Raw genomic sequence first — 25,156 nt, 5'->3', positions numbered from 1 at the left:
AAGCAATACCTAATAAACAGCTGCAAAGATCAAACACGGTCTTCATGGAAAGGGTTACTTTGGGGCTGAGAGGAAATGAAAGGAGGCAACAAAAAATTGTCAGGTACCATGAGTCATATTATTATTTGTTATATTAGTAGCTAGAGGCCTCCAAGGTCCCTGAACCCTAATTTGGCAGGATTATATATAAATAGAAGGCTTATTCCAGGCACGTTAAGATTACAGTTTAAAAACCCTGGAGTGACAAACAGTGGGGAAAACAAACAGTGTCCTCTATTCTTCATCCAAGGAACTTGGGAAAAGCAGGTATGGATGAACCAGAAATCGCTAGCAATCTTTTGGGGTTTTTTGGTTGTGGGGCTTTTTTCGACATTTGGCGGGAACAGAGCTCTTCAGTTGGCCTGTACACCTGGAAATCTCACAACGACTTTCTTCAGACAGAAGAAGTCTGCTGGAAAGTCATGAGGTCTGTGGTGACAACTTGGATTTGATGATCTTTGAGGTCTCTTTCAACCTTGGTCATTCTGTGATTCTGTGAAAATCAGGAGCTAAGTTCCATGTCATTTCTGCATCCCAGGCTGTGACTCTAGCTGACAAGATGCCTTTCTGAACTATTTTATACATTCCTAACAAGTTGAATATCTCTGGATTAGAGAACTGAGAAATGCACTGGAATTAAGAAAAAACAAACAACAGCCACCACCCAACAACAAAGCATAAAATGCCCCAAACCCCACAACACCCTAGAGACAGGTGAACATACTGTATGTAACAATGAAGTCCCCATAGCCCTGCCATCTCCAGCACAGAGAAAAGTTTCAAAGCACAGCTCTGCCAACATAGACACACACATGCCTCAGCCAGAGCCCAATCTAACCCATTGTGTAAATCCCTGAAAAAGAAGACATGGCCACAGTGATTTCTATTTAAGAATAAATTGTTCCCCATTTCCTTTTATCAATGAACTATGCTTCTTTTCATGTCATGAAAGCTTTAAAATAAGCACATAGAACTATTAATTTAATTCCTGACTGTATTAAAAATATCACATGACAAGATGCCCAGACACTCACACACTTTCTGCACCGCTCGGTATTGCTAGGCATCCACCTCTTTGTCCACATACCCAGGATTTAAAATGCTATCTTCTACATACCAAGAACCTCTGTGATATCTCAGACTTGCACCTTGCCAAAAGACCTCTCTTTCTGACATGCTTAAGGAAGTATCAAAAAAAAGGAAGAAAATTCAAGGATTATTTATAGTCTCCCCACCACTAAAAGCACAGCAATATGCAAAGAAGCTCCTCCCTTGTCAGGTGCAGGAAGAGACTCACGTATGAAATTAATATATTTAGGGCTGACAATGAGAAAGAAGGCTGGCTGGGGCCCTTACAAAGTACAGGTCTGGTAGAGTCTTTCAAGTACCTTACACCAGAGTGCAAACAAGATCTTTTTCTGGGCATCTCTAACCTCAGTTGGGATTTAGCAACTTGAGGGTGTCACACACATTTACTAAGCCCTCCCTCATTCCAAGTGAGCAGCCCAGGCGACGCAGACTTTGCATGGCTGTGCTAATTCATTCATGAAATGAAGTAGATGACATTTACCCACATATAAGGAATGACAGGGATTAAATTAAGCTCACAAAGTGCCATGAAGGAAAAAAAAAAACCCAAACACCTCTGAATTATACAAGCATATTTGGCAATCTATGTCCATTTGGTTTTCTGAGGAAATCTGAGTCCAGATCTAAGTACAAATACAAAAACTGACTCCCATATTCAGAGGTTGGGAAGAGAAGCAGCAAAGGGCATGGACAGGGGTAACAACTCTTTCTTCTCTTGCTCCAGGTGGTCTGAAGGAGAAGCCAGACACCAGGGCAACATGGAGCTGCAGGGTTCTGGGCTGTGCTCCTCTGCAGCTGAGGAGATGCCACTTCCCAGGGCTGGTGGGTTTTATTTTTATCCTGGCAACTGGGCTAAGATGATTGCCACCACTGCCACCGCTCCACGTGCTTGCATCATACCGCTAGCACTGATTAGCTGCATCAGTATTCCTCTTCATTAATGCAAAATGAAAGTTGTAAATAGGGTACTGCTTTTATAAGATGCTACTGGAAATGAGAAGTACTGTGATATTAATAAGAAACCAGTTGCCCCTCCCACCTGGGTATGTGGTGCTATTGCTACTAGGGGATGCTGAAAGCACTCATAGCTCTTTGCCTCATCAAGAGTGCCAGAAGAAGGTTTCTAAATCTTTTCCCATGGTGTTTCCATCAAGCTTGAGCTGTATTGGTCTGTGTTTTGTTACTCATGTTTAGACTGTGACATTTTCACCAAAGCTTGTTTTGTCTGTGCTGCTTTAAAGCACGGTATGCCTGACTGACCTCATGTGATGCTGCAGCAGAGGTTTCCTGTGAGTTTCAGCATATTTCTGTGCCCGGCCTTTTTGTGGGTTTGTGAGATGCAGCATGAGAGCAGTCTCATGTTGGGCTCTTTGCACCTAATTCACTACCAACATACTCCTTTGTCATACCCTCAGAGAAAAACCATGAGGTTACTATTTCCAGAGCACTAGATTACTATTTTTAAGGAAAGCTATATCTGGGGGAGAGCAAACTTTCTGCATCTCCAAATTTTACTTGCTACCATCTACACACTGTTCATTTGTCTGGATTTGTACAGGCCTATTGTTTATAATCAACAGTGAGAGCTATTTTTATCAGTGCAGTGAAAAAAAAAAAAAAAAAGGTAACCAAAAAATCCCAGCTACAAGATGTCTGAAGAGGATAAGCAGACAACATTACTTGAGCTAAATAAAGGAGGCCTTTTTTTCCCTCTGTCTTTTTTTGCCACACAAGGGAGAGAGAGGGATCTGCTCAGCACTTGTTCTGATTTCTAGTAGGAGCTCTAAGCAGCTTCTCTTGACAGACAGGTAAGCAATTTCTGGGAAACAGCAGACAGTATTGCCCTGGCAGGGCTACAGCTATTTCATACAAGATAAATGGAGATGGAGAAGCATGCCTGAAGAAGACGAGGGATGACTGTGATGCTACGTGAAATAACATGGCTGAGAGAGCACATAGAACAGGGCCATGCAGCACAGGGCTGATTTCTAGCAAAGCAGAGGCGACTCATCCAAATTGGTGGTTGTCAAGCCATGGAGGTTCCTCAGCATCCTAGAAAACTAGAGAGCATGCATGTGCCATGGCTCAGGCTCCGATGAAAATTTGGGGACAAGAAACAAAATGAGGAAAGCATACGTGCAAACATATGGAGAAAATAAACCAGGAAGGAGGTCAAAGGATTTAAATATAATTGGTGATACAACAACACTGCAAGATACAGCAAGATACAAAACAGGGTGACTATAATAAAACCACAAGTGCAATAAAGTTGCTAGTTACACACCCATCACTAAACTTCATATAAGCAAATACATTCCAAGATGACTAAAACGAAATCTGTGTGATACAACTTCTGCCTTTCATGAACTGTTTCTGACCATGATAAAATTGAGAGTTGAAGATTGTATCATTTTTCCTCCCTGAAACTCAACATCAGGGTGCAACAAAGAGCCATCCATAAGTCTGTATTACCACAACCTTCATCTCATATATACTTTACATATCATGGCCAGGACTCAAGTGCAACTGGAGTTTTTCGCATCTACCATTTTCATGAGTGATCTTAGCCCTGAAGGAAAGAAAAGGCTTTCAGAACACAGAGAGTATCTCTATCTGTTGAGAAGTCATGTCCTCATACATCTCTTCAAAAGAGGCATTCAGAACAGACACTCAAAACCAGTAGGCTGTTTCTGTTTGTTTTAACTCCACACTTTCTCTTTGATTGCTTTGTAGGCAATACAGCGCGTATGCCTCTTGTAAGTATGAGCAGCAGTGGTCGATGATGCAACATTTTAGTTTTGCATGCATTTGAAATAAATGTATACATGACTTTGTTTCAATCTACTCCTTACCAACAGAGACAGGCTGCTGGGAGGTGTGGTGGTTGGAGGCTGTCTGGGGTCCAGCAACCATGAAATAATTGAGTTTTCAATAAGCACTCAAGCTAAGAGGGGCAGCAACAAAACCTCTACTCTGGACTTCCAGAGGGCAGACTTCAGGTGTCTCAAGGAACTAACTCAGAAGGTACCTTGGGGAACAGCCCTTAAAAACAAAGGGGTCCAGGAGGGCAGGACCTACGTCAAGAAAGAATTCTTGAAGGAGCAGGAACAGGCTGTGCCAATGTGCTGGAAGATGAGCCACCGGGGCAGACGGCCAGCCTGGATGGGCAATGAACTCCTGGGTGAATTAAAGAAAAAAAAGAGGGTGTATCATCTTTGGAAGGAAGGAGAGGTAACCCTTGAAATGCTTAAGGATGTTGCTAGGTCATGCAGGAAAATAATTAGAGAGGCAAAAGCCCATTTAGAGCTTAGACTGGCCACTGCTGTGAAGGACAACAAAAAATCCTTCCACAAATATATTAATAGCAAGAGAAAGGGCAAGGACAACCTCCACTCCTTGGTGGACATGGAGTGGAACATAGTAACAAAAGATGAGGAAAAGGCAGAGGCACTTAACACCTTCTTTGCCTCAAATTTTAATAGCAGGATAGATTGTCTTCCAGACAACTGGACTCCTGAGCTGGCAGATGGAGGCAGGGAGCAGTATAGCTCCCCTGTGATCTAGGAGGAAGTAATTAGAGACCTCCCTAGCTGCTTGGATCCCCACAAGTCCATGGGACTGGATGGGATCCATCCTAGGGTGCTGAGAGAGCTGGCAGATGAGCTGGCCAAGCTGCTCTCCGCCATTTTTCAACAGTCCCGGCTCACTGGAGTGGTCCCAGATGACTGGAAGCTGGCCAACATGATGCCCATCCACAAAAAGGGCTGGATGGGTGAACCAGGGAATTACAGCCCTGTCAGCCTGACCTCAGTGCCAGGCAAGATTATGGAACAGGTCATCTTGAGCACATACAGGATGGCCAAGGGATCAGGCCCAGCCAGCATGGATTTAGGAAGGGCAGGTCCTGCCTCACCAACCTGACCTCCGTCTATGATCAGGTGACTGCCTGGTGGATGTGGGGAAGGCTGTGGATGTAGTCTACCTGGACTTCAGCAAGACCTTTAACACCGTCTCCCACAGCAAACTCCTGGCCAAGCTGTCAGCCTGTGGCTTGGACAGCAGCACTCTGCACTGGGTTAGGAACTGGCTGGAGGGCTGAGCCCAGAGAGTGGTGGTGAATGGCGCCACATCCAGCTGGCAGCCAGGCACTAGTGGTGTCCCCCAGGGATCAGTGTTGGGCCTCATCCTGTTCAATATCTTTATTGATGATCTGGATGAGGGGATTGAGTCCATCATCAATAAGTTTGAAGATGACACCAAACTGGGGCCAGCTGTTGATCTGTTAGAGGGTAGGAGAGCTCTGCAGAGGGACATTGCTTGGCTGGACAGATGGGCAGAGTCCAACAGCATGAGATTTAACACATCCAAGTGCCGGGCCACAAGAACCCCATGCAGTGCTACAGGCTGTGGTCAGAGTGTCTGGAGAGCAGGCAGGCAGAAAGGGACCTGGGGGTACTGGTTGACAGTTGGCTGAACATGAGCCAGCAGTGTGCCCAGGAGGCCAAGAAGGCCAATGGCATCCTGGCCTGTATCAGGAATAGTGTGGCCAGCAGGAACAAGGAAGTCATTGTGCCCCTGTACTCAGCACTGGTTAGACCACATCTTGAGACCTGTGATCAGCTCTGGGCCCCTCAGTATAGGAAAGATGTTGACTTGCTGGAACGTGTCCAGAGAAGGGCAACAAAGCTGGGGAGGGGTTTGGAGCACAAGCCCTATGAGGAGAGGCTGAGGGAGCTGGGATTGTTTAGCCTGGAGAAGAGAAGGCTCAGGGGAGACTTTATTGCTCTCCACAGCTACCTGAAGAGAGGTTGTAGCCAGGTAGGGGATGGTCTCTTCTCCCAGGCAACCAGCACCAGAACAAGAGGACACAGTCTCAAGCTGTGTCAGGGGAGGTTCAGGCAGGATGTTAGGAAGAAGTTCTTCATAGAAAGAGTGATTGGTCATTGGAATGGGTGGCCCAGGGAGGTGGTGGATTCTCCATCACTGGAGGTGTTTAGGAAGAGACTGGATGGGGCGCTTTGTGCTATGGTTTCATTGATTAGATCATGTTGGATGATAGGTCAGACCTGGTTAATTCTATTTTACTCCTATTCTATTCTATTCTATTCTATTCTATTCTATTCTATTCTATTCTATTCTATTCTATTCTATTCTAAAATCAATGAGAGAGGGACAATATATTGCATACTATCCCTTTTTATTCCTTTGCTCTGGTGATGTTAACAGATGCGTCCATTTCTGAAATAATAGTGTCTTACTCTCAGAAAATTCCTCAGTGATAGATAAGACTCAATATACTCATTATTTTGCATAATGAATACAGCATGATGAAATGAGTAAACCAAACTGAATTTTGCCTAACTACACATGCATACACTGCTTTGACTTGGTCACAACTGACAGATTGAAGACATCCGAACTTTAAGCAAATGAAAGGGCTTGACAAGTGGAAAGCATCGGGTAACTCATTCATCTGGTCTGAGTGCAATAAAGACAGACTCCAGCCAACGCTGTACAGCCTTACTCAGGCAAGTAAAGGTTTGTCAGACTGGCCACGAGGGGGACAATAACTGGAAGTCGCTTTTCTTTCCTGATCTGCCTTAAAAAATTACCTTGAAACAAAGGAAAAAAGGATAGTAACCATCTACTGAGCTCCTGGGAATGTACTTTTTTTATGCTACAGCATACAAAAAGCACACAGGAAAGATTAATTTTTTTAAATCCCTGCATATCAGTGGCAATGTGTACTTTTTCTATACATTCTTAAGATCTACAAGCATGCACAGAGAATAATCTAATTTTGTTAATGCATTATTAATTGCATCCTAAGCTCAATAAAAGTAATTTCCCAAAGCTTTATGCATTTATCATGAAACCACTATCAAATTCTTTACAATAAAAATGCTAGCTGTACACATGACCAAACTAAATTGTCTTGGGAAATGGCTAATATCTGACCATGTGGAAACATTAGAAAGGAGGGCTTTGTTACAGGACTGGAAGGAAAAAATAGATGTATTTTCTTACAGGGGGAAAAAAAAAAAAAGGCAATGATAAAGATATTTTTAATAGTAACAAATGCTGTAGCTCCAGGAAATTTTCCTGAATCAGTTCAATCTGTGTCGTGCTGGACTTTAAAAACCCATTAAAAATAACCATGATAAATTTCCTAACCTCTTTCAGTGCACCACGCAGAAGACAAAGGAAACTGCAATTCAACCGAGGGAGAAAAGAAAGAAAAGAATGGAAAAATCTAATAGCTTGTGCATCAGTGGTAACATCCTCGCGAACAACAACGGGCAAATCTGTGCCACAAAGGACAAGAGGAACAGGAGTGATGTGCACAGCTGACAACAGCACTCCAAAGTAATGACTTCCAGGAAAATCTGCTGTTACAAATGGACAACACGCTGCTGAGAAGTAGTTGAGTCATGACTTTCATAACATGGCAAATTATTTCAGCCTGAAAATGGACATACTAAAACCAGGGAGCACACAGCTCTGGTAAGCCAGCTATGGGGATAACATCCCACTGACAGCTAATATGCTCACCTGGTTTAAATTATTAAACCTTGCTGAAATCCAATATACGTTCAGGGATTTTCCCCAATATTAAATGTGCTGCCATAAGAAATAGATCATGTTTCAAACAGTAATATTAGTAAGAGCACTATCTAGTTGACCTGTTTTCCATTTATCACCTTATAATATGATCGATCGTAGCAAACATGCTGCTTCTGCTGCTCCTTCTGGGTTTTTTTTTTGAGGGGCAGCAGGGGGAAATTTTATAACAGCATATACAGCACCAAATCCTTGGAACAACCAGAATCTGAGGATGAAGGTGTACAGCTTCCATAGATGTACCCTTTCACCATGTAGAACCAGGTCCTGCTAACCCACCTCCTTCTTCTGATGGCCAGACAAGGTGCACTGTAACATGCTGACACTGGTACCTGATTCCCACATGCACACTGCATATGTTTGAGCTCTCTCCATAGTTGCATTAAATGGCTGTCCTGGGCTGGCATCTGCCTTACCCAGGACATTCTTTCCTTTGCATAAGGAAAAGGTTTTCCACTGTGAGAGTGACAGCACACTTGAACAGACTGCCCAGACATGTCGTAGAGTATCCTTCTCTGTAGACATTCAAAACCCACTTGGATGTGTTCCTACTCTAGGCGATCCTGCTCTGGCAGGCTGCTTGGACTAGATGATCATTTGAGGTCCCTTCCAATCCCTAACATTCTGTGATTCTGTGATGGATAAAGAACCTCTCCTCTCCAGCTCAGTCACAGCTGATTGTCTAAAGACCTCAGAACACAACAGACTTGCCTCATTTCTGTCTCATCCAAGTAAATGCCAATGTCCAATATCACTTTTCTGTGTTACCCTCAAACCCTCTGGACCTCTGGAGACATTGCTGGAGTGGTTTACTAGACCCTTTGACTCCAAGTGGTTGAATGTACATTAAACACTAGCAGTTGTACTTAGGATTTCTGAGGAGAATATTTCTGAATGCAAAAAAATTGCATTTTTAATTGCACAAAGTCTACCTAGAAGAAAGGGAGAACAAGCAGATTTGAAACTAGGCCTTATAAATGTACAGGTATTGGGGTACTGTAAACTTGAAGTATAGAAGAAATACAATCCACTGAATCTATTAATAACTTCTAGAAACAAAACACACACACACACAAATATATATATATATATATATAAAATAGCACAACTGTAGGATGAAGCATCAGTGAAGTAAATATATTGATCTATCAAAAATTATTGAATACTGACAATAAAAGGGTTATAAATGCTTAGAAGAAAAGGAAAGCAAAAACACAAAATCAACCCACTGAAAAGCTTCCACCTGCATTCAAGGGAAAAATGGACTGGAAGAATAAAACACAATGGCTGTGCCTGTACGTCTTTGGTAGCTGCCCCTCCCAAAAGCTGAAAGAATCTTGATATGAAGCAAGCAAATGAAAATGTAAATGCATGAGCAGTCATCTGGGGGATTCAGTTGCTTTGTGTCTTGTATGCAGAGGGGGAAAAAAAAAGGCAAGAAAGCAGGAGAAGACACCATTTCTAATATTTGTAACTATCGATCATGCTCTCCTGGAGCCTTTTTAATGCAGGAGAGGCCTTACAGTTAAATATGCAATGCTGCCTGCCTGGCTGCCAGCAGCACACTCTTGTCCTCTGACCTCAAGCACAATCTACTGCTTCTACTCCCTTGGCAGGAAGCAGCAGTCAGATTTTGGGGGTGCCAGCCAGGAAAAATCGCCTGTATAGCTGCCTGCAGAAATCCAATATTGAAAATGGCAGGCTCAAAAGAGGCATGGGTTGGGTAAGTCAACCAAATGTGATGCCCAGAAAAGTTCTGTGAGGAGGTGTAAATGCAGTGGTTTATGACAGGAGTATCAGGATTTACTGAACGCTTACAAACTATGTATCTGTTTAAATATTTTGCTAAGGAAATAATCATGAGGAAAATTATAATAGTTTCACAAAATTGATTCTTCACTGTTGGTAAAAACACAACTGAATGAGTTATTGGACAAAGCAAATAAAATGCTTTTGATGCAGGAAAAAATTTAGGTCTGTACTAAGAATATGTTTAGGTACTTAGAATCATAGAATGGCCTGAGTTGGAAGGAACCTTAAATACCATCTAGTTCTAAAGCTCTACCATAGAGGTACTCTAGGTACAAACCTCTACCATTGGGTACTACCCTTGCAGTAAAGAACTTCTTCCTAATGTCTAATCCAAATATAACCTGCTCTAGTTTAAAACCATTGCCCCTACAGCTATAAGGTCTCCCCAGAGACTTCTCTTCTCCAGGCTGAACAGACCCAACTCCCTCAACTTGTCCTCATAGGAGAGATGCTCAAACCACCTTATCATCTTTGTGGCCCTTCTCTGGACCCATGGAGGGTCCATGGAGAAGATCTGCAACAGATCCTCATCCTTCTAGTGCTGGGGGGGTCAAAAGATGTACACAATACTCCATGTGGGGTCTCATAAGAGCAGAGGCGCAGAATCACCTCCCTTGACCTGCTTGCCATATGTCTTTTGATGCAGTCCAGGATACAGTTGGCTTTATGGGCTTCCAGGGCATATTGCCAGCTCATGTCAAGTGCCTCATCAACCAGTACCCCCAAGCCTTTCTCTGCAGGGTTGCTCTCAATGCGCTCATCACCCAGCCTATATCTCTGCTTGAGATTGCCCTGACCCAGGTCGACATGGGCCCACCTCTCCAGCCTGTCAAGGTCCCTCTGGATGGCATCTCTTCCCTGTGTGTCAACCACCCCACACAGCTTGGTGTCCTCAGCAACCTTGTTGAGGGTGCACCAGATGATGCTAAACAGCACTGGTCCCAGGACCAATAGCTGAGAGACTCCACTTGTCACAGGTCTCTGTTTGGTCATGGAACTATTGATTACAACCCTCTGAGAACATCCATCGAGTCAATTCCTTATCCAGCCAGTGGTCCATCCATCAAATCTATGTCCTTCCAATTTAGAGACCAGGTTGTTGTGTGCGACAGTGTTGAATGTTTTGCACAAGTCCAGGAAGATGACATCAGTTCCTTAGTTAATACTTCAAGTATTACTTTTCCCCTTTTGCAATACACTTCTCTGCCTCAAAAATCAGAATTGAAAATATTTTATGAAAAATAATCTAACAGCTAACACCTTTCCAAGTGACATGAAGTTACCATCTGACCTACTTTAACATTTGCCTCTGTGTTGCACTTGTAGACCTACTTCTCTTTCTTCTGCCCCATGCATAGCTCATTTCCCACTGAGCCAAACAGACAGCCAGAGAACATATAAAATAGTTAGTGTGTTTTGATAATGTTTTGCTTTGGCCCTTCGTACAGAGGATTTTGTAAGATGTTCTATGAGATAAAAAGTCCCAAAGGACCAAGATCCTCTAATAATGTCATGTTGAATGGCTCTGCAGCAATACCCAGTGTCCCTACCAAGAATCTTTTTCAATAAAACACATTTCAGCATTGATAGAAAAGCTTGGATTATTGCTGAGTGATAAAATGTCTACTGCTAGCCCTTGCAAAGTCAGAACATTGCTCCCAACTCACTCCTTTTTCTGTAAACTACTTAAAGCTGTCTGGGTAAGTCTTAGAATTTGCTGTACAAAACCTAATTTTATTCAATAGGCACCATCATCCAAAAATCAAAGTTATATAACATGAGAGAGACCTAAAAACACTGGGTCAAGATCCTCAAATAACCATGGCTCTATGCCTTTAGTGGAGCTAACTCTGAAGTAAACAACAGCTTGAAGGTCCAGACCACTGTTTTCAGGACTGTTTACATGGGGAGAGAGGAGATTCTGGGACAAGATGTGACTTGAATCTTAATAAAGTTAGACCAGCAAAAAACCTCCATGTGGGCACACCCCTGTAGATACAATAATTGCTGGGAGAGACAGTCAGTTTTTTCCCTGATATGGTTTGTGTCCTTCTGGAACCTCTGTGTCTGTGCATGGGAGAGTTTTTTGACGTTATACTATATTTTGACATTATACTATAGCTGTTTAATTATACCAATACAATTTTCTTACTGTAACTAAAATAAGCCCTCCTTCAAGACAAGCCTTCAGGTTTAGCCACCAAATTTAATAGAAGGAAAGGAAGAATCACTTTCCCTAGGGTAATGGTGGCTCAGCTTGTTTCTTACTCCCCAGGCTAAAAATAAGTAAATAAAAATGTCAGTGGAAACCAACTTCTTCCTTTTCAGTGGGGTGCACTTTTGCCTACTGCCTGATGAAATCACACCCAGTTCACTACCAGAAGAAGGTCTGACATAAAGCAGACAAAGGAAGAAGGGAACTAAGAGAAAGGGTAATTTGAAGATGGTGCCGAACTGACAAAGGGGATATGTTGTTCCCCTTACTACTAATAAAACATAGTACACTACAACTGACCCACAGACAAATAAGGTTGAGGAAAAACTAAAACCTATATATATATCAAAACAATAAAGAAGTAATGAAGAGATTTATGGAAGTCCATAAAAATCTTAGAATGATGTAAAAATTGTCAACTCACGTTACTGTTTTCAGCTCAACGTGGCTAAGAAAAACCGCAATGAATAAACATTAGAGCATTGAGAAAAGACAGCATAGGGCTGAAGAGGATGGAGAGAATTAAGAAAAAGGAAACAAAGCCAAAGCATGAGAACTACAGCAAGAAGCATGAAGATAAAGCCTACAGGACAAGGCTGTCAAACCAAATGGTAGTTCTGTCAAGGGACAACAGGCAGCCACTGATGAGAAGTACCTCCATAGATACCCGGCAAAACATGGTCATCCTCAAAGAGGAAAATATCACTATTTATAAGAAACCAAATAAGAGACATCCTCATTCATTTCTGTGTAATGCTTTGTCATCCTAAGGGGCAGAGGCCCCACAAGTTCTTATCTCCCTCAGCATGGGGAGAAGGGGTCTAACCAGCATCTGCATCCTGGAGTTCCTAGCAGGTAGGCATGAGGAGGGGAGGGATGCTCCAATCCACACTGGGGCTCACAGAGAAATGGGACATGTAACAGGCTACTAACTAGCAGCTTTGGCTGCTGGCTAGCAGTTTCTTCTCTGCATCCTTCCTCTCCAGCTCCAAGTGAGTGATATGTGGGGAAGGGAAATCTCTTTTGCTTTATGCTTCAAATAGCACATGAGCAAGCAGTCACAAGCAGCTTCTGGATTTCCTTAGGCTGCTACAAAGAAGGATAAACTGGGAGTATGGAGTCACCTGGAGTTTCCTGTGAAACACTGGGAGACCAAGGATGGCAGGAGGAGCTCCTGAGTTGCAGTATTAGTTTTAAGTTGATCTGCCTCAAAGGCTGCCAAGAAAGGAAAGGGGACACACCCACACTGGGAGGAACCATGCATTTTCCTCCCTCTGTATAGTCAGGGAAAACAATGCAGGAACTTCATTCAAAAATTACTTGCCTGGTAGTGGGAACACCATTTCATAATCAGATACATCGCAGGTGAAGCCAGAGACCGTTAGCAGCTACTGAACATTACATATTGTGTGTATTGACTTCAGGTTTACATCAATACTTCTGGGTGCTGTAGGAAATTCTAATGAAAGCAGTTAATATGCACAGCAAAATCTACAATACTGCTCTTTTCCCTTACTTCCTAGTAGGATTAATGTACCGAAATAATGTCTCAAATTTTTCAGGGTTTTAAAAGCCCTCAGCCTGCTTCTTCCCAAATGGGGGGTGGGGGGGGTAGGAATTTGCAAGGTGGACTTTACAGCCTGTTAAGAAGATCAACAAATGAAGGCTCTGGTAGATAGTGAAGAGGGTAGATCAAGGTGAAATTAAGTCTAGGAAGCTGGGTTTTGTAACTGTGGGGTTCACTCAGAATATTTCCTCCTCCTGCTTTTAATTAGGATGACACAGTCTGGTATGCAGGTGCTGATCATGATGGTGTTATATGATAAGACAATCTGTTTAGCAGCCCCATCCGAAGCTATTTAAAATGATGATTTTAAGCATTAATTAGCTAAGAAGCAGGCAGTACAGATCAAAGATCACTCATGCTGTATATTAGGTGTAAAACTCTCCTCAGGCATAATGTTTTCAAAAGAAACTTCAGTTTTCAAATAATCTTAACCTGGAACTCACAAGGATTATGCTTTAGCAGCTAAGTGCTGCACTACCAAAGGAAATGGGAATGAACAAACACCTCCTCAGTAGCAAATGGAGGTGAAACCTTCTATCCAAAGCTCCTACCTGCACATACAGAAGCAGACCAAGACTTAATCAGGTGCCTCAAAACCTAAGAGGTACAAGATATAAGGACCTGCTCTTTGCTTCCCTCATCAATCTTGGGAGCTGACACAGTTCTGGTCAACCTCACAGAGCCTTTCTGCATCTGGTCAATGTGGTCGCAGTGAAGCTGTAACAACCAGGGTATTTCCCTAATTCTCTGAAGCTACCAAATCAAAGCAGTTTGCACATGCCTTGAGTACAGAAATGACCATGAGGAACACAGTGCAGGCAACAGGCACTGTCCTTTGCTGCCTTGCCAAGAGCATATAAAAAGTTGTCTCTCTCATGTGGTTGGATTTCACACTCTCTTTCCAGAGGTGTAAAAGATTATACCAGGTCTTCGACTTGTGTCAGCTTGAACAGCTGCAGCAGAGTCCCGGAGCAGCCATGGAGGGAGGAAAGAAACCTGGAAAAAATGCAGCAGTGAGCACATGCATGCAGGTCACCCACCCCAGGGCAATGTCTGAAGTCCCAGAGAAAAGATGGAGTACTTTCTGTGCTGAAGAGTTCTGAAGATTTCACCACTTGCATCAAACATTTCCATCCAAATAGCTTTGCCTGTGTTGAGGGCTTAACTGTGACATTTCAGCGAGCCTTTGAGTCTATGTGAATACCTAGAACAAAAGTGTCCCTGTGTTCAGCGACAGCAAGAGCCGACAGTAACAAATCAACAGCCATCACAAAGTAGACAAGTTCAAGCTGCGTGGGTCTTCTGGGAGATCATAGTTCACACATGAGAACTATCCATGGCTAAGAGCTCATTAATGAGTATCTTCAACATGGTATTGGATAAATCTTTAGGGACTAGTCCCTAAAGGCTGTATTTTTAAGACCAATTAGCTCTAGAGAGACCAAGAGAAATGGTAATGATATATCCGCAAGCAGCTCAAAGGAGGTTGTAGACAGGTGGGGGTTGGCCTCTTCTCCCAGGCAACCAGCACCAGAACAAGAGGACACAGTCTGAACCTGTGACAGGGGAAGTTTAGGCTCAAGGTGAGGAGAAAGTTCTTAACAGAAAGAGTTATTTGCCATTGGAATGTGCTGCCCAGAGAGATGGTAGATTCACCATCCCTAGAGGTGTTCAAAAAAGGATTGGATGTGGTACTTGAAGCTATGGTTTAGTCAGTCATCAGATGTTGGGTGATAGGTTGAGCTTGATGATTTCTGAGGTCTTTTCCAACCTTATTGATTCTATGATTCTATGACTTGTTCTAGCAGCTTGATTTAACCACTGGAGGAAAAAAAAAAAATATATATATATATAACCAATATCTAATTACAGTTAAGTGTGGGGAGTCAGATGGAGAGGTAGCGTTGTACTGTGACACTGCATTTCTGCCAGCAGTAGTGCTGAGTTTTGGTTCTTTCTTAAAGGACAACCTTTAAAACTAGGTTACTATTAACAAATTCTGGAAGTATTAATTAATGGTAAGAAAGAAAGAATGAAGAGGTCTGAAGGTTTAATTTAAGAATGGTAAGATTCACCCATTGTTTATTGAACTTTTGAGTTAATCTTTTCCATTTCAGAAAGAATGGCGAAGCACATTACACAGAGAAGCAATAAAATTGTCTACATGCAAAGTGCTGTCAAAAGAGTAGGTGAGAAGGGGGAAGAAATATTTTTCTCCCCATTAACTTCTTTCAGCTACAATAAACCTCGGTGTTTATGTGTACCAACAGCAGTAAAAATATTTTTCAGGCACAATTGCAATTGTTTCTTTTATGGCCCTGATTCAGCAAGGTAGATAAACTTCCACCTAACTTGAAGTATGTTGAGTAATACCATTGACTTTAATGGGATTACTGGTGCTCAAAGTTAGGCACATGTTCAAGGGTTCTGCTGTATTCTATCCACAGTTTGCAAGTATTAAAAGGAAAAAAAAGGGCATTTTTATTCACAATAGCAATTCTGGGACTTGATCAACAATCACACAATCATAGCACATTATCACAACACATAAATGAGGAAACAGAAAGATATAAATCTTGATGAAATACAAAAGACTTGACTCTGCTCATGAAACTGTATTATTGTTCTTTAAGAAAGGGGGGGGGGGGGGGAAATCCAGGCAAGTGAGGCTACCAAAAATCTGTACCAGGTTAAACACGAAACAGAAGAGCTATAGATCAGAAATAGGAAGCCTGTTTATCTTCTCTCTCCCCTGTCCTTGCCCAAAAATGATTTTGTCTAGCTGAAATACTGAAAATAAATTGTTTAAGATATCAGCATAAAGGAAGGATAACAGAAGAGGTCGTAAGTCCATAACACCCCTAGTACAAAATAGGAAATCAAACAGGGTAAGTGTTCCATAATACTAAATTATTTCTTCACATGAGGCTTCGGAAACAATGATGAGAATCCATGTCCTGGGATTAGTCATTCCACATAAAGAGTAAGGCTAGAAACAGAGAGAGTAAAAAAAAAAAAGAGAGAGAGAGAGACAGAGAGAGAGAGAAGACCCAACCACATTTTGTGAAACTAAAATGGCAACAAAGATACTGTTTCTTCAGGTAAATTATCTGCATGATGAAAATATCACCTGTTCTCTGCAGGAGGGGATCCTGCCTCTATCATCTTTAGGTTTGCCCTGAGGTATTTGAGGAGAGCAGAAGGAAGAACAAGACTTTGAGAAAAGTTCCAGATGCCCAAATCCCAGAAATGCATGTCCCTCTTCTGTTCATAAAAGAGGAAAACCCCAAACATTTACAGTGACTAACAAGTGTTTCTCAGTTCTGTTGCAGAGGCCACAAGCAGCAGCAAGACAAGCCTTTTTCTTGTGCACAACTGTTTGATTATGGACTCATTTGCCTAGGTGCTAACCAGTGCTAACCAGTGTCATCTGCAGTGACATTTTTTGGGGAGAGAAATCAAATGTTAAGACAGAACCAACTCTAGCTACATAGACTTCCGACAAGCTGTCAGCTGCCCGCATAGCTTGCAATCACAACTCACCCCTGGACACATTTCAAGTTCACGACTCACTCCGTGACCTATCCTAATCCTTTAAACTATCCAATCATTTGAGTGACCAGGCTTGATCTTCATTCCAGTAGTGACTTAGGAAATCATTTGATAAATATTATGAAGTCTTTAGGGGAAAAAAAAAAAAAAACCAACCCAAAACCCAACAACCAAAACAAACACAACAACAAGAAAAACAAACCCAAACAACACTGTCTGCAGATCAGACATTGAGTAATCCCATAGACACCTTAAGAAAAATCTCCTGTCTTAAGTTACTTTCTGAGTATTACTTTAAAATGTGATTAAGTCACCACTGCAGAGTAAGATATTCTTTATGTGGAAATAGAGCTCCATTCATATCTGGGTTTTCACAAGATGCTTCAAGAGCACCTGCGCTTTGACATATTTTCCATGGCTCCATGCTGGTCTTAGCAGACTTATGCTGGAGTACAGCAGAGTCTTAGCCTGGGTAGAGGAGTTTGCTCCTGCTGGTTTTATTAGGGATTGAGACTGTTTTATAACTGGATCTTGTCAGAAATGTTCTCAATTCCTCCTCCCATTGGAAAATGGATTTTGATTCAGTTCACACCCTGACAACCACAAACATGTCAATTGTCTTCAGCTTCTAGAGATGGTTTAATTCAAACTCCATCCTCTTGCTAGTCTTGCACCCATCTTTTTGTCTCATGCCTTATTTTGTTCTTGTCCTCTTTAGCAGTTATTCTACTACATAGCTGTTCAGACTTCTCACAGCAGATTGAAGTTGAGAATTCAAGTGAAGAGTAAAAACAGGGGTTGACCTATTTCAGATGTAAAAGGACGTGAATTGTAACCTCTGTTCTTACTGATTGATTATACACAGTGAGGTCTATGTTACAAACCAGTACATTGTTCCACACGTCCAAATGCATTGATACAGCTGAAGATAAAACAGGTTAATTTAGCCCAGAGGCAATTACCTGTCTGCTTGGGGCTGTATTGTATTTCCTGTTCCTTCACTGGTCATATGTCATTGGGCCAAGAACGCATTACTTATTTTGGCACTATACTCCAACTCCCAAACAGACATACACCCTTACAGCTCTGCAAAGTTCTAAACATGCAATCACAGTAGAGTGGCCAAATGCATAAGAAGTGTGCATGGAAAGTAAAATTAACTCACTACCACTGCAGCTCTGCCCATATTGTAGCAGTTGCTGTCTGATTCCATAAATTATACTCTCCTTATTTCTTCTCTTCAACCCAGACATTCTTTGTTCTCTGCTCTTACCACCCATTTTCAATCAGTAGCCAAAACCTACAACTGAAATGGAACACTTTGGTATGGTGAGGGTGAAAATAAAGCATCAAAACATCAAAGTTCAATCTAAAGTCACTAATTATCACAGAAACCAGGACTACTTCCCAATAAAACTCTTACCATAAAAAGCAGAATATTCAAGACAAATCTTAACATGCATCAATATTATTTTCCAAATAGGATATTCTTCACTTTTAAGTTTTGTTGTAGAGAGCCAGCACACACATCTTAGAGCAGGCATTTTTACAGAAGGCACCCCAAACTACAGCTGAACCAAAGACTCATACTCTGCAGAAGGATCTCTTCAAAAGTCATATCAGTGGCTAGGATTCCCTCATTGAACAGAAATGCTTCAACTCTGCTTTTGCACCAAAGCAGAGATGTTTGTTTCAACCTTGCCCTCCATCTTGAGTCATCGCTGTATGAAAACAGACAGTTTTCATGGCACATACTCACAGCTGAAGAATATTTACATTGTCTCTCTCTATAACAGAGTAATACCATCACCTCTCCTTAGGATCTGCACACAGGAGCAAAGAAAAGAAAAAAAAATGCTTTTGTGACCTACAAAAGCCTTACTTGAAATAATTCCCTACGACTTGGGGCCTTTTGGAATGGAAGAGATATATTGTTTTGACTTGATTAAAGCTGAAAAGTTGATTTGACATCCTGTTGTCAAGGAAACCAATTCACACACAAAAGAAAACAGTTGTGATGGTATCATTCAGACTATTCAAGTGACCTTAGAAAGAAAAAAGGCTTCAGTTGCAAAGATTTGTATTCAACTCACTTCACCACTGTAGAAATAAAGATCATTGCTCTTTATGCTTATTGGAAAGCAGTTTGCAATCCGGAAAAGCAAAATGCCACATCTTCCAACTGCCAGATCCAACACTTTTCTGGGACCATGTGTATAAACACACCTATCATTTATTGCCTTTTTCAAAGAATCAGAGAGAATCATATAGATGTATAGGGAAGGAGAAGGAATTTCTTTAGTTGTCATGACTATAATAAATACCCTCTATTGGTAAATGCCCCCTGTGATATATACCACACCTATTGAACAGCAGCTCATAAGCCAGGCTTTAAAACATCCTTCTCCATCTACAAATAAAGCTTACCTCAAACACAGCAATGTTTCCGCCCAGCTTTGTCTCCCTGAGAAGTATAATAAAGCAGCATTTTGTTAACCTGCCAGCCTCCTAGATCCCCTCAAACTGAGTTTTCCAGGCATGCAATAAAGGGGACATAGTTATCCTCGATCTACTCACTCCTCCTACCAACAGGAACCCAAAGAGGCAGAAATGTCCTGGCTGTCCACTGCAAGATCACCCAGCTTTGTAGCCCTTGCAAGTCTCACGGAAATTTCATTCCCTAACAACTGTGGGAAAATGAAACTTTCTGTCTATCTGCTCACACATTGTAATTATACATCTCCTTCTCCAACGACATAGCCTCCGCCTGGCCAAGTGAGCAGACAGACAACTAAATAGTGACTTGTCTCAAATTCAGCTTAGGAAAAAAAGCATGCATTATATTAATAAGGAGGGAAACGCACTGAGGAATGAATGCCAGTGTTCTTATATTATTGTCATTTAAGGGCATCACACCAAAGGTCACAGGCATAATAAGTCTCAGTCATTTCCCATTTGTTACACAACATATAAATTGCCACAGTGTTAATGAATATCCTTCTCCATTCCCGGCCAGCTAAGACACTGTATTATTTCCTCTTAGACAGGTATCTAACCCTTGGAATTCATTATTTCCATCACTTCTTGCAGCACTTTGTCCTCAGGGACAAATGCCACAAGGCGGCTGTGACGGGAGCATCAAATGGTCCAGCCTGCCTTCCTTCTCATAGAGCTCTTTTCTGAAAGTGCATACAGAATATTTATGATGAAATATGGACACATATATTCATTAATGCTCCCTTACAAGTGTGTTAAACACCTTGCAGAAAACAGGAGGAAAAAAGCTTTGACAATGCCCGTACATTGTGGCAATCATTTGATGCTTCTATATTGAAACCATAATTATGCTAGAAACATCAACTGACCACCACAATAGAAGCCACCATTGCCACTTAAAATGATGACAACTGGAAAGTAGTTCTTGGAAGAGAAATGACATTCACAGAAATGTGGCAGGGCTTGTATGAAGGGATATACTGCTTAAGCCCTCTTTACTGCTAATAAACTGCTAAGATAGCACAGCTGAGCTATAGAGAGACGAATGCCTCATTTCTAATCTGTACTTCATTGTATTTTAAGTTTAGGAATTTTGCATAAATATAGATAGCAACAGCTGAACCAAATTCATACGATTTTATAAACAGGGTTTTTTAAGATGATAAATTATTATTTTCACTGCTCATTGTAAGTATAAAGAATATGCAGATGAAAAGAGAATATTGAAGGCTGGTAGCTTTGTACAGTTCTGAAAAAGACTAAACTTTATGTGCATAATTAAAATTAGAAAGAGAAGAATGAAGTCCAAGACAAAATGCTGAACTAAAATAAACCAAGGTTACTTTCTGCATGTAATCAAACAACCTCCATCTCTGTCCCCTAGGCTGAAATACCACATTCTGCATTTTGATTAACATCTTTGTGTTTTCTCCTCTCCCACCCAACCAAGCCAACCAGCAAGAGCCAGAAATGAAGAAAGCCAATGGCACTAAGCTTACCCACAAACAGGTCCATACTCCATTATCAGTTTTGTATGGTTTTGCCAAAAACCCTGCAGAAAAGAAAAATCACAAAGTATTTTAGAACAGTATTTAAGAGAAACTCTTATTATGCACTGTTGCTAACATTCACAACAAAGCTTTGAGCCGCAGCTAGGAGAACCATAATCTCACCTTTCGCTCATTGTTCATAGTATTACATAGAATAAACCAGGTTGGAAGAGACCTTCAAGATCATCGCGTCCAACCCATCAACCAATCCAACCCACCTAAACAACTAACCCATGGCACCAAGCACCCCATCAAGTCTCCTCCTGAAAACCTCCAATGACGGCGACTCCACCACCTCCCCGGGCAGCCCATTCCAATGGGCAATCACTCTCTGTATAGAACTTCTTCCTAACATCCAACCTAAACCTCCCCTGGTGCAGCCTGAGACTGTGTCTCTTGTTCTGATACTGTTCATCTGAGTCTAGAAATGATGACTGAAAAAAAAAAGATCCCAGCCCTAAAAAACATACCTGAAAAGCCATGAAACATGTTTTCATCCGGGGTTTAGATTCCAAAATATGCTACCATTTCATGATTTTTTTTTTTCAACCAGTTCCATGAATGAGGTCCTGACTAATTTTTTTTTTCTGTGTACGTATGGAAAAAACTGAGAGAGAAATTAATAACAGAATAAGTAGATGACTTATATCCCAGAGATGTGTGCTACAAGAAAGAGGTAGTTCCAGAAATAAAAACACCTCGAGTACTGTGTCCAGTTCTGGGCCACTCAGTTTAGGAAGGATGTTGACTTGCCGGAGCGTGTCCAGAGAAGGGCAACAAAGTTGGTGAGGGGCTTGGAACACAAGCCCTATGAGGAGAGGCTGAGGGAGCTGGGGCTGCTTAGCCTGCAGAAGAGGAGACTCAGGAGTGACCTTATTGCTGTCTACAACTACCTGAAGGGGGGTTGTAGACAGGCAGAGGTTGGTCTCTTCTCCCAGGCAGCCAGCACCAGAACAAGAGGACACAGTCTCAGGCTGTGCCAGGGGAGGTTCAGGCTGGAGGTCAGGAGGAAGTTTTACACAGAGAGTGATTGCCCATTGGAATGGACTGCCCAGGGAGGTGGTGGAGTCACTATTGCTGGAGGTGTTCAGGAGGAGACTTGACAGGGTGCTTGGTTGCATGGTTTAGTTGGTTGGGTGGTGTTGGATGATAGGTTGGACACTATGATCTTGAAGGTCTCTTCCAACATGGTTTATTCTATTCTATTATATTATATTACACACAAGTGAAACACAGATAACGTGGAAAGTTGCTTTTGGTTTTCTTCCGGGTTTACTTGTGCTATTAAAAAAAAAAAGAAATCTGCAAAATTGGAGTTTCACAGTATCACAGTGTAACTAAGGTTGGAAGAGACCTCGAGGATCATCAAGTCCAACCTATCAACACAGACCTCAACCGTGTTGAGTTCTGAGTTTACCATGCAGCAGTCACCTGGGAGCCTGCAGAATGGTAAGCAGATTTCTTTCAACAAACTTCTAGAATTTTCACTGTGCTTCATTTTCATAATTGATGAAAATTGGTATCCATTTATCTAAATAAACCTGCCACTACACTAAATTGTTAGCGTCCTAAGTGAATTCAGATTGATTAATCTGAAAGAAGGTGTGCAAAACGTACCCCCAAATGTTAATATATTTGAGGATCATATTGTGCTGTGTTTTTAACTTGCCTATGGAAACAAAACATGTTTGACTGCATTAATCTGCATTTATATTAATTCAGAAAAAAAAAATACTATTGTGATCTATCTTCATTCTTCTGAGGAAATTCAGTAATAAAGTAGAATAGTTATGCCTCATATTGAATCTTTCTTATTTTTTTAATGACTTACTATAGAATATCAGGCTAGAACAATATGAACTATTGTAAATACATTAAGTTCACACATAGATAAACAAGACCATGCAATATGTGTATGCCTTGGGAGGATTATAACACACTAGACAAAAGAAATTCTAGTTATCAAAAATACTTAACCTACTTATCACCCTTGGGTGCTAACATATCACCCAAATCAGCAAAGTACTTGCCACCACCTACAGTCCTCCTCTTATAGAACACTTATGCTTCAATTCTCTCAGTTCTGCCTTTTGTTTTGTTTTGTTTTGTTTTGTTTTGTTTTGTTTTGTTTTGTTTTGTTTTTAATCCTGACTTGCAATATGTTTATAGTACAGGACAACATGTGGTTGTTTTGGAGGTGTTCAGGAGGAGACTTGATGGGGTGCTGGGTGCCATGGTTTAGTTGTTTAGGTGGGTTGGATTAGTTGATAGGTTGGACGCGATGATCTTGAAGGTCTCTTCCAACCTGGTTGTTGTATTATTATTATTATTATTATTATTATTATTATGTCTCCAGGTTAAGGCAAGAACTTTGGGCTTTCCTTAACCTAAAAAAAAATAAACTACAGCACTGGATGGTGTGTAAGAAAACTCACTAAAGATAAAATGATTATTAAAGAGGTGGTTTAGAAGATTGCCTGAAAAAAAAAAAACTCACCTGAAAAATACTGTACTACTAAGGTAAACAGAAAAGGCTCATGCATTAGCACACTGAAACTAAGGTGGACAAAGCCTCTGCAATACTACAAATACATAGAGCTGCCTCAAAAAGGCTTTTATCTGCAGACATCGAGGGAGGTGAAAAGGTACATACGCATTCACGGTGACCTGCATTTTGCTATACTGATATTTCAGCAGCAGCAGTATTTCAGCCTGCAAATGTTATCATTTCAGCATTACAAAGGTTACCTACTGCTGTCCCCTGCTGATGCAAGGGGAAATCCTGGGGCCACATTCTCCCTAGGTCTTTTCCCTGGGCAGCTATCTCTACTGTGTGAAGCAGGCTCGGGTCATCAGCGCATTCTGACTGCTTTGCCTCGGAGAGTGACTGCAACCTGCGCAAGTACAGCTGACATTTACAGCCACACTGAGGCACCAGCATGACACAGGGCACTGCTGGAGGTTACAGGGCAATGCTGAATACAGGGTGCAGGGCACTGCTGCAGCGCAACAGCATAAGCTGCACGGAGCACAGGGACTTCCAGTCTTGTGAGACGATGCCAAATCACATCTGCGCTCCAGCCCAGCGTCATCCATGCCTAAATCTCCAGTGAGGACACCCCAGACTACAGCCTGAACTTTGCTGCTAAGTTTTGCTTTGAATTGCAAGCACGCACAAAGGTATTGCACTGGTTGTATCCACCAGCTGCATTCCAGCGTGCCAGCAGGATATTAACATTTACAAGAAGCCTAGGCTTTAAATGATTCAGTGAAAAAGCCTTCCAGAAAGCTGTATTCTTGGAATCACTGCTCCTGGCTCACTACAGTACAGGGGGTCAGGCAGAACACGTTTCAAATCAGGCCTGTTAATCAATAACTGGTTTTCCACCTCCAGGTCTACTAAATGATCACACTGGCTTTAAATTAACCACACTGAGTTTTTCTTCACCAAAGTGAAAAGTACAAGCCTGTAGGATGGGGGCAGAGGAGGAGCTGAAAAGTATCAGGGAGAGATTGTGAGAAAGCATCCTCCTGAGTAAAACCAGGGTTTGTTCTCTACATTCTGGGATACTTTTGCATGCCCTGCCCCACTGCACAAACATACACATCGTTGCCTGCTTCTGCCATCCACTCCCAAGCCCCACTGCTATCATGGATCCCTTCATGGATATGGTGAGCACTTGGGAGCAGGTCTGGGTAGGCTGCCTAGGAAAGGTGAGGAAACAGCACATGCCAGGCCCTGTGAGGTTACAGTAGCCAGAGCACAGGCAAGGCAGAAGGAACATGTATGTGCATGCCTTAAAAGATGAGGCACACCCTGCAGCTCAGGTCACATGAAAGCATTTGTGGTTTGTCTCGATATCCATGAAGAAAAGAGATGAACCTGTGATGGCCTTAGTACACAGTGGGGAAACATGCCACATCCGTACAGCTCTGCTAGTTTTGCAGCATCATCCCTGAACATGGCTTCCAGTAGACAGGTACCTTGAAAACATCATCCTTCTATGAGTCATGTTTAAAGCACAACAAGTCTTGTGTATTTGATAACTCATTAACAGTAGCTGAGGTCTATCTGCTTCAAGGCTCATTATTGTAGGTTTGCCCAGGTTTACAATTGCAATTGTACTTAGTACCTGCAGGATAACTAGGCACTTGCCCATCAGCAGCAGCTGTTCTATGAGAGAATGGAGACAGAGACCTCTCTTTGACACAAGA

At 41.9% G+C, this 25,156-nt stretch overlaps 1 protein-coding gene across 5 annotated transcripts in view; it reads right to left on the bottom strand.

Annotated features, from left to right (window-relative positions):
- Positions 1 to 25,156, bottom strand: part of TBXAS1 (thromboxane A synthase 1) — a 253,481-nt gene that overhangs the window by 136,221 nt on the left and 92,104 nt on the right. For all 5 annotated transcript variants that reach the window (XM_068142225.1, XM_068142228.1, XM_068142229.1 and 2 more), the window contains one exon: positions 20,891 to 20,943. In XM_068142225.1, the coding sequence (XP_067998326.1) occupies positions 20,891 to 20,943 (53 nt within the window). The remainder of the gene's footprint in view (positions 1 to 20,890; positions 20,944 to 25,156) is intronic.

This window comes from Melanerpes formicivorus, unplaced genomic scaffold (genome assembly GCF_026170545.1).
Source record: "Melanerpes formicivorus ecotype bairdi unplaced genomic scaffold, bMelFor1.0.p_v2 SCAF_8, whole genome shotgun sequence".
Classification (NCBI taxonomy): Eukaryota; Metazoa; Chordata; class Aves; order Piciformes; family Picidae; genus Melanerpes; species Melanerpes formicivorus.
The sequence above is the reverse complement of the archived record's forward strand: the minus strand, read 5'-3'. Positions and strand labels throughout refer to the sequence as shown.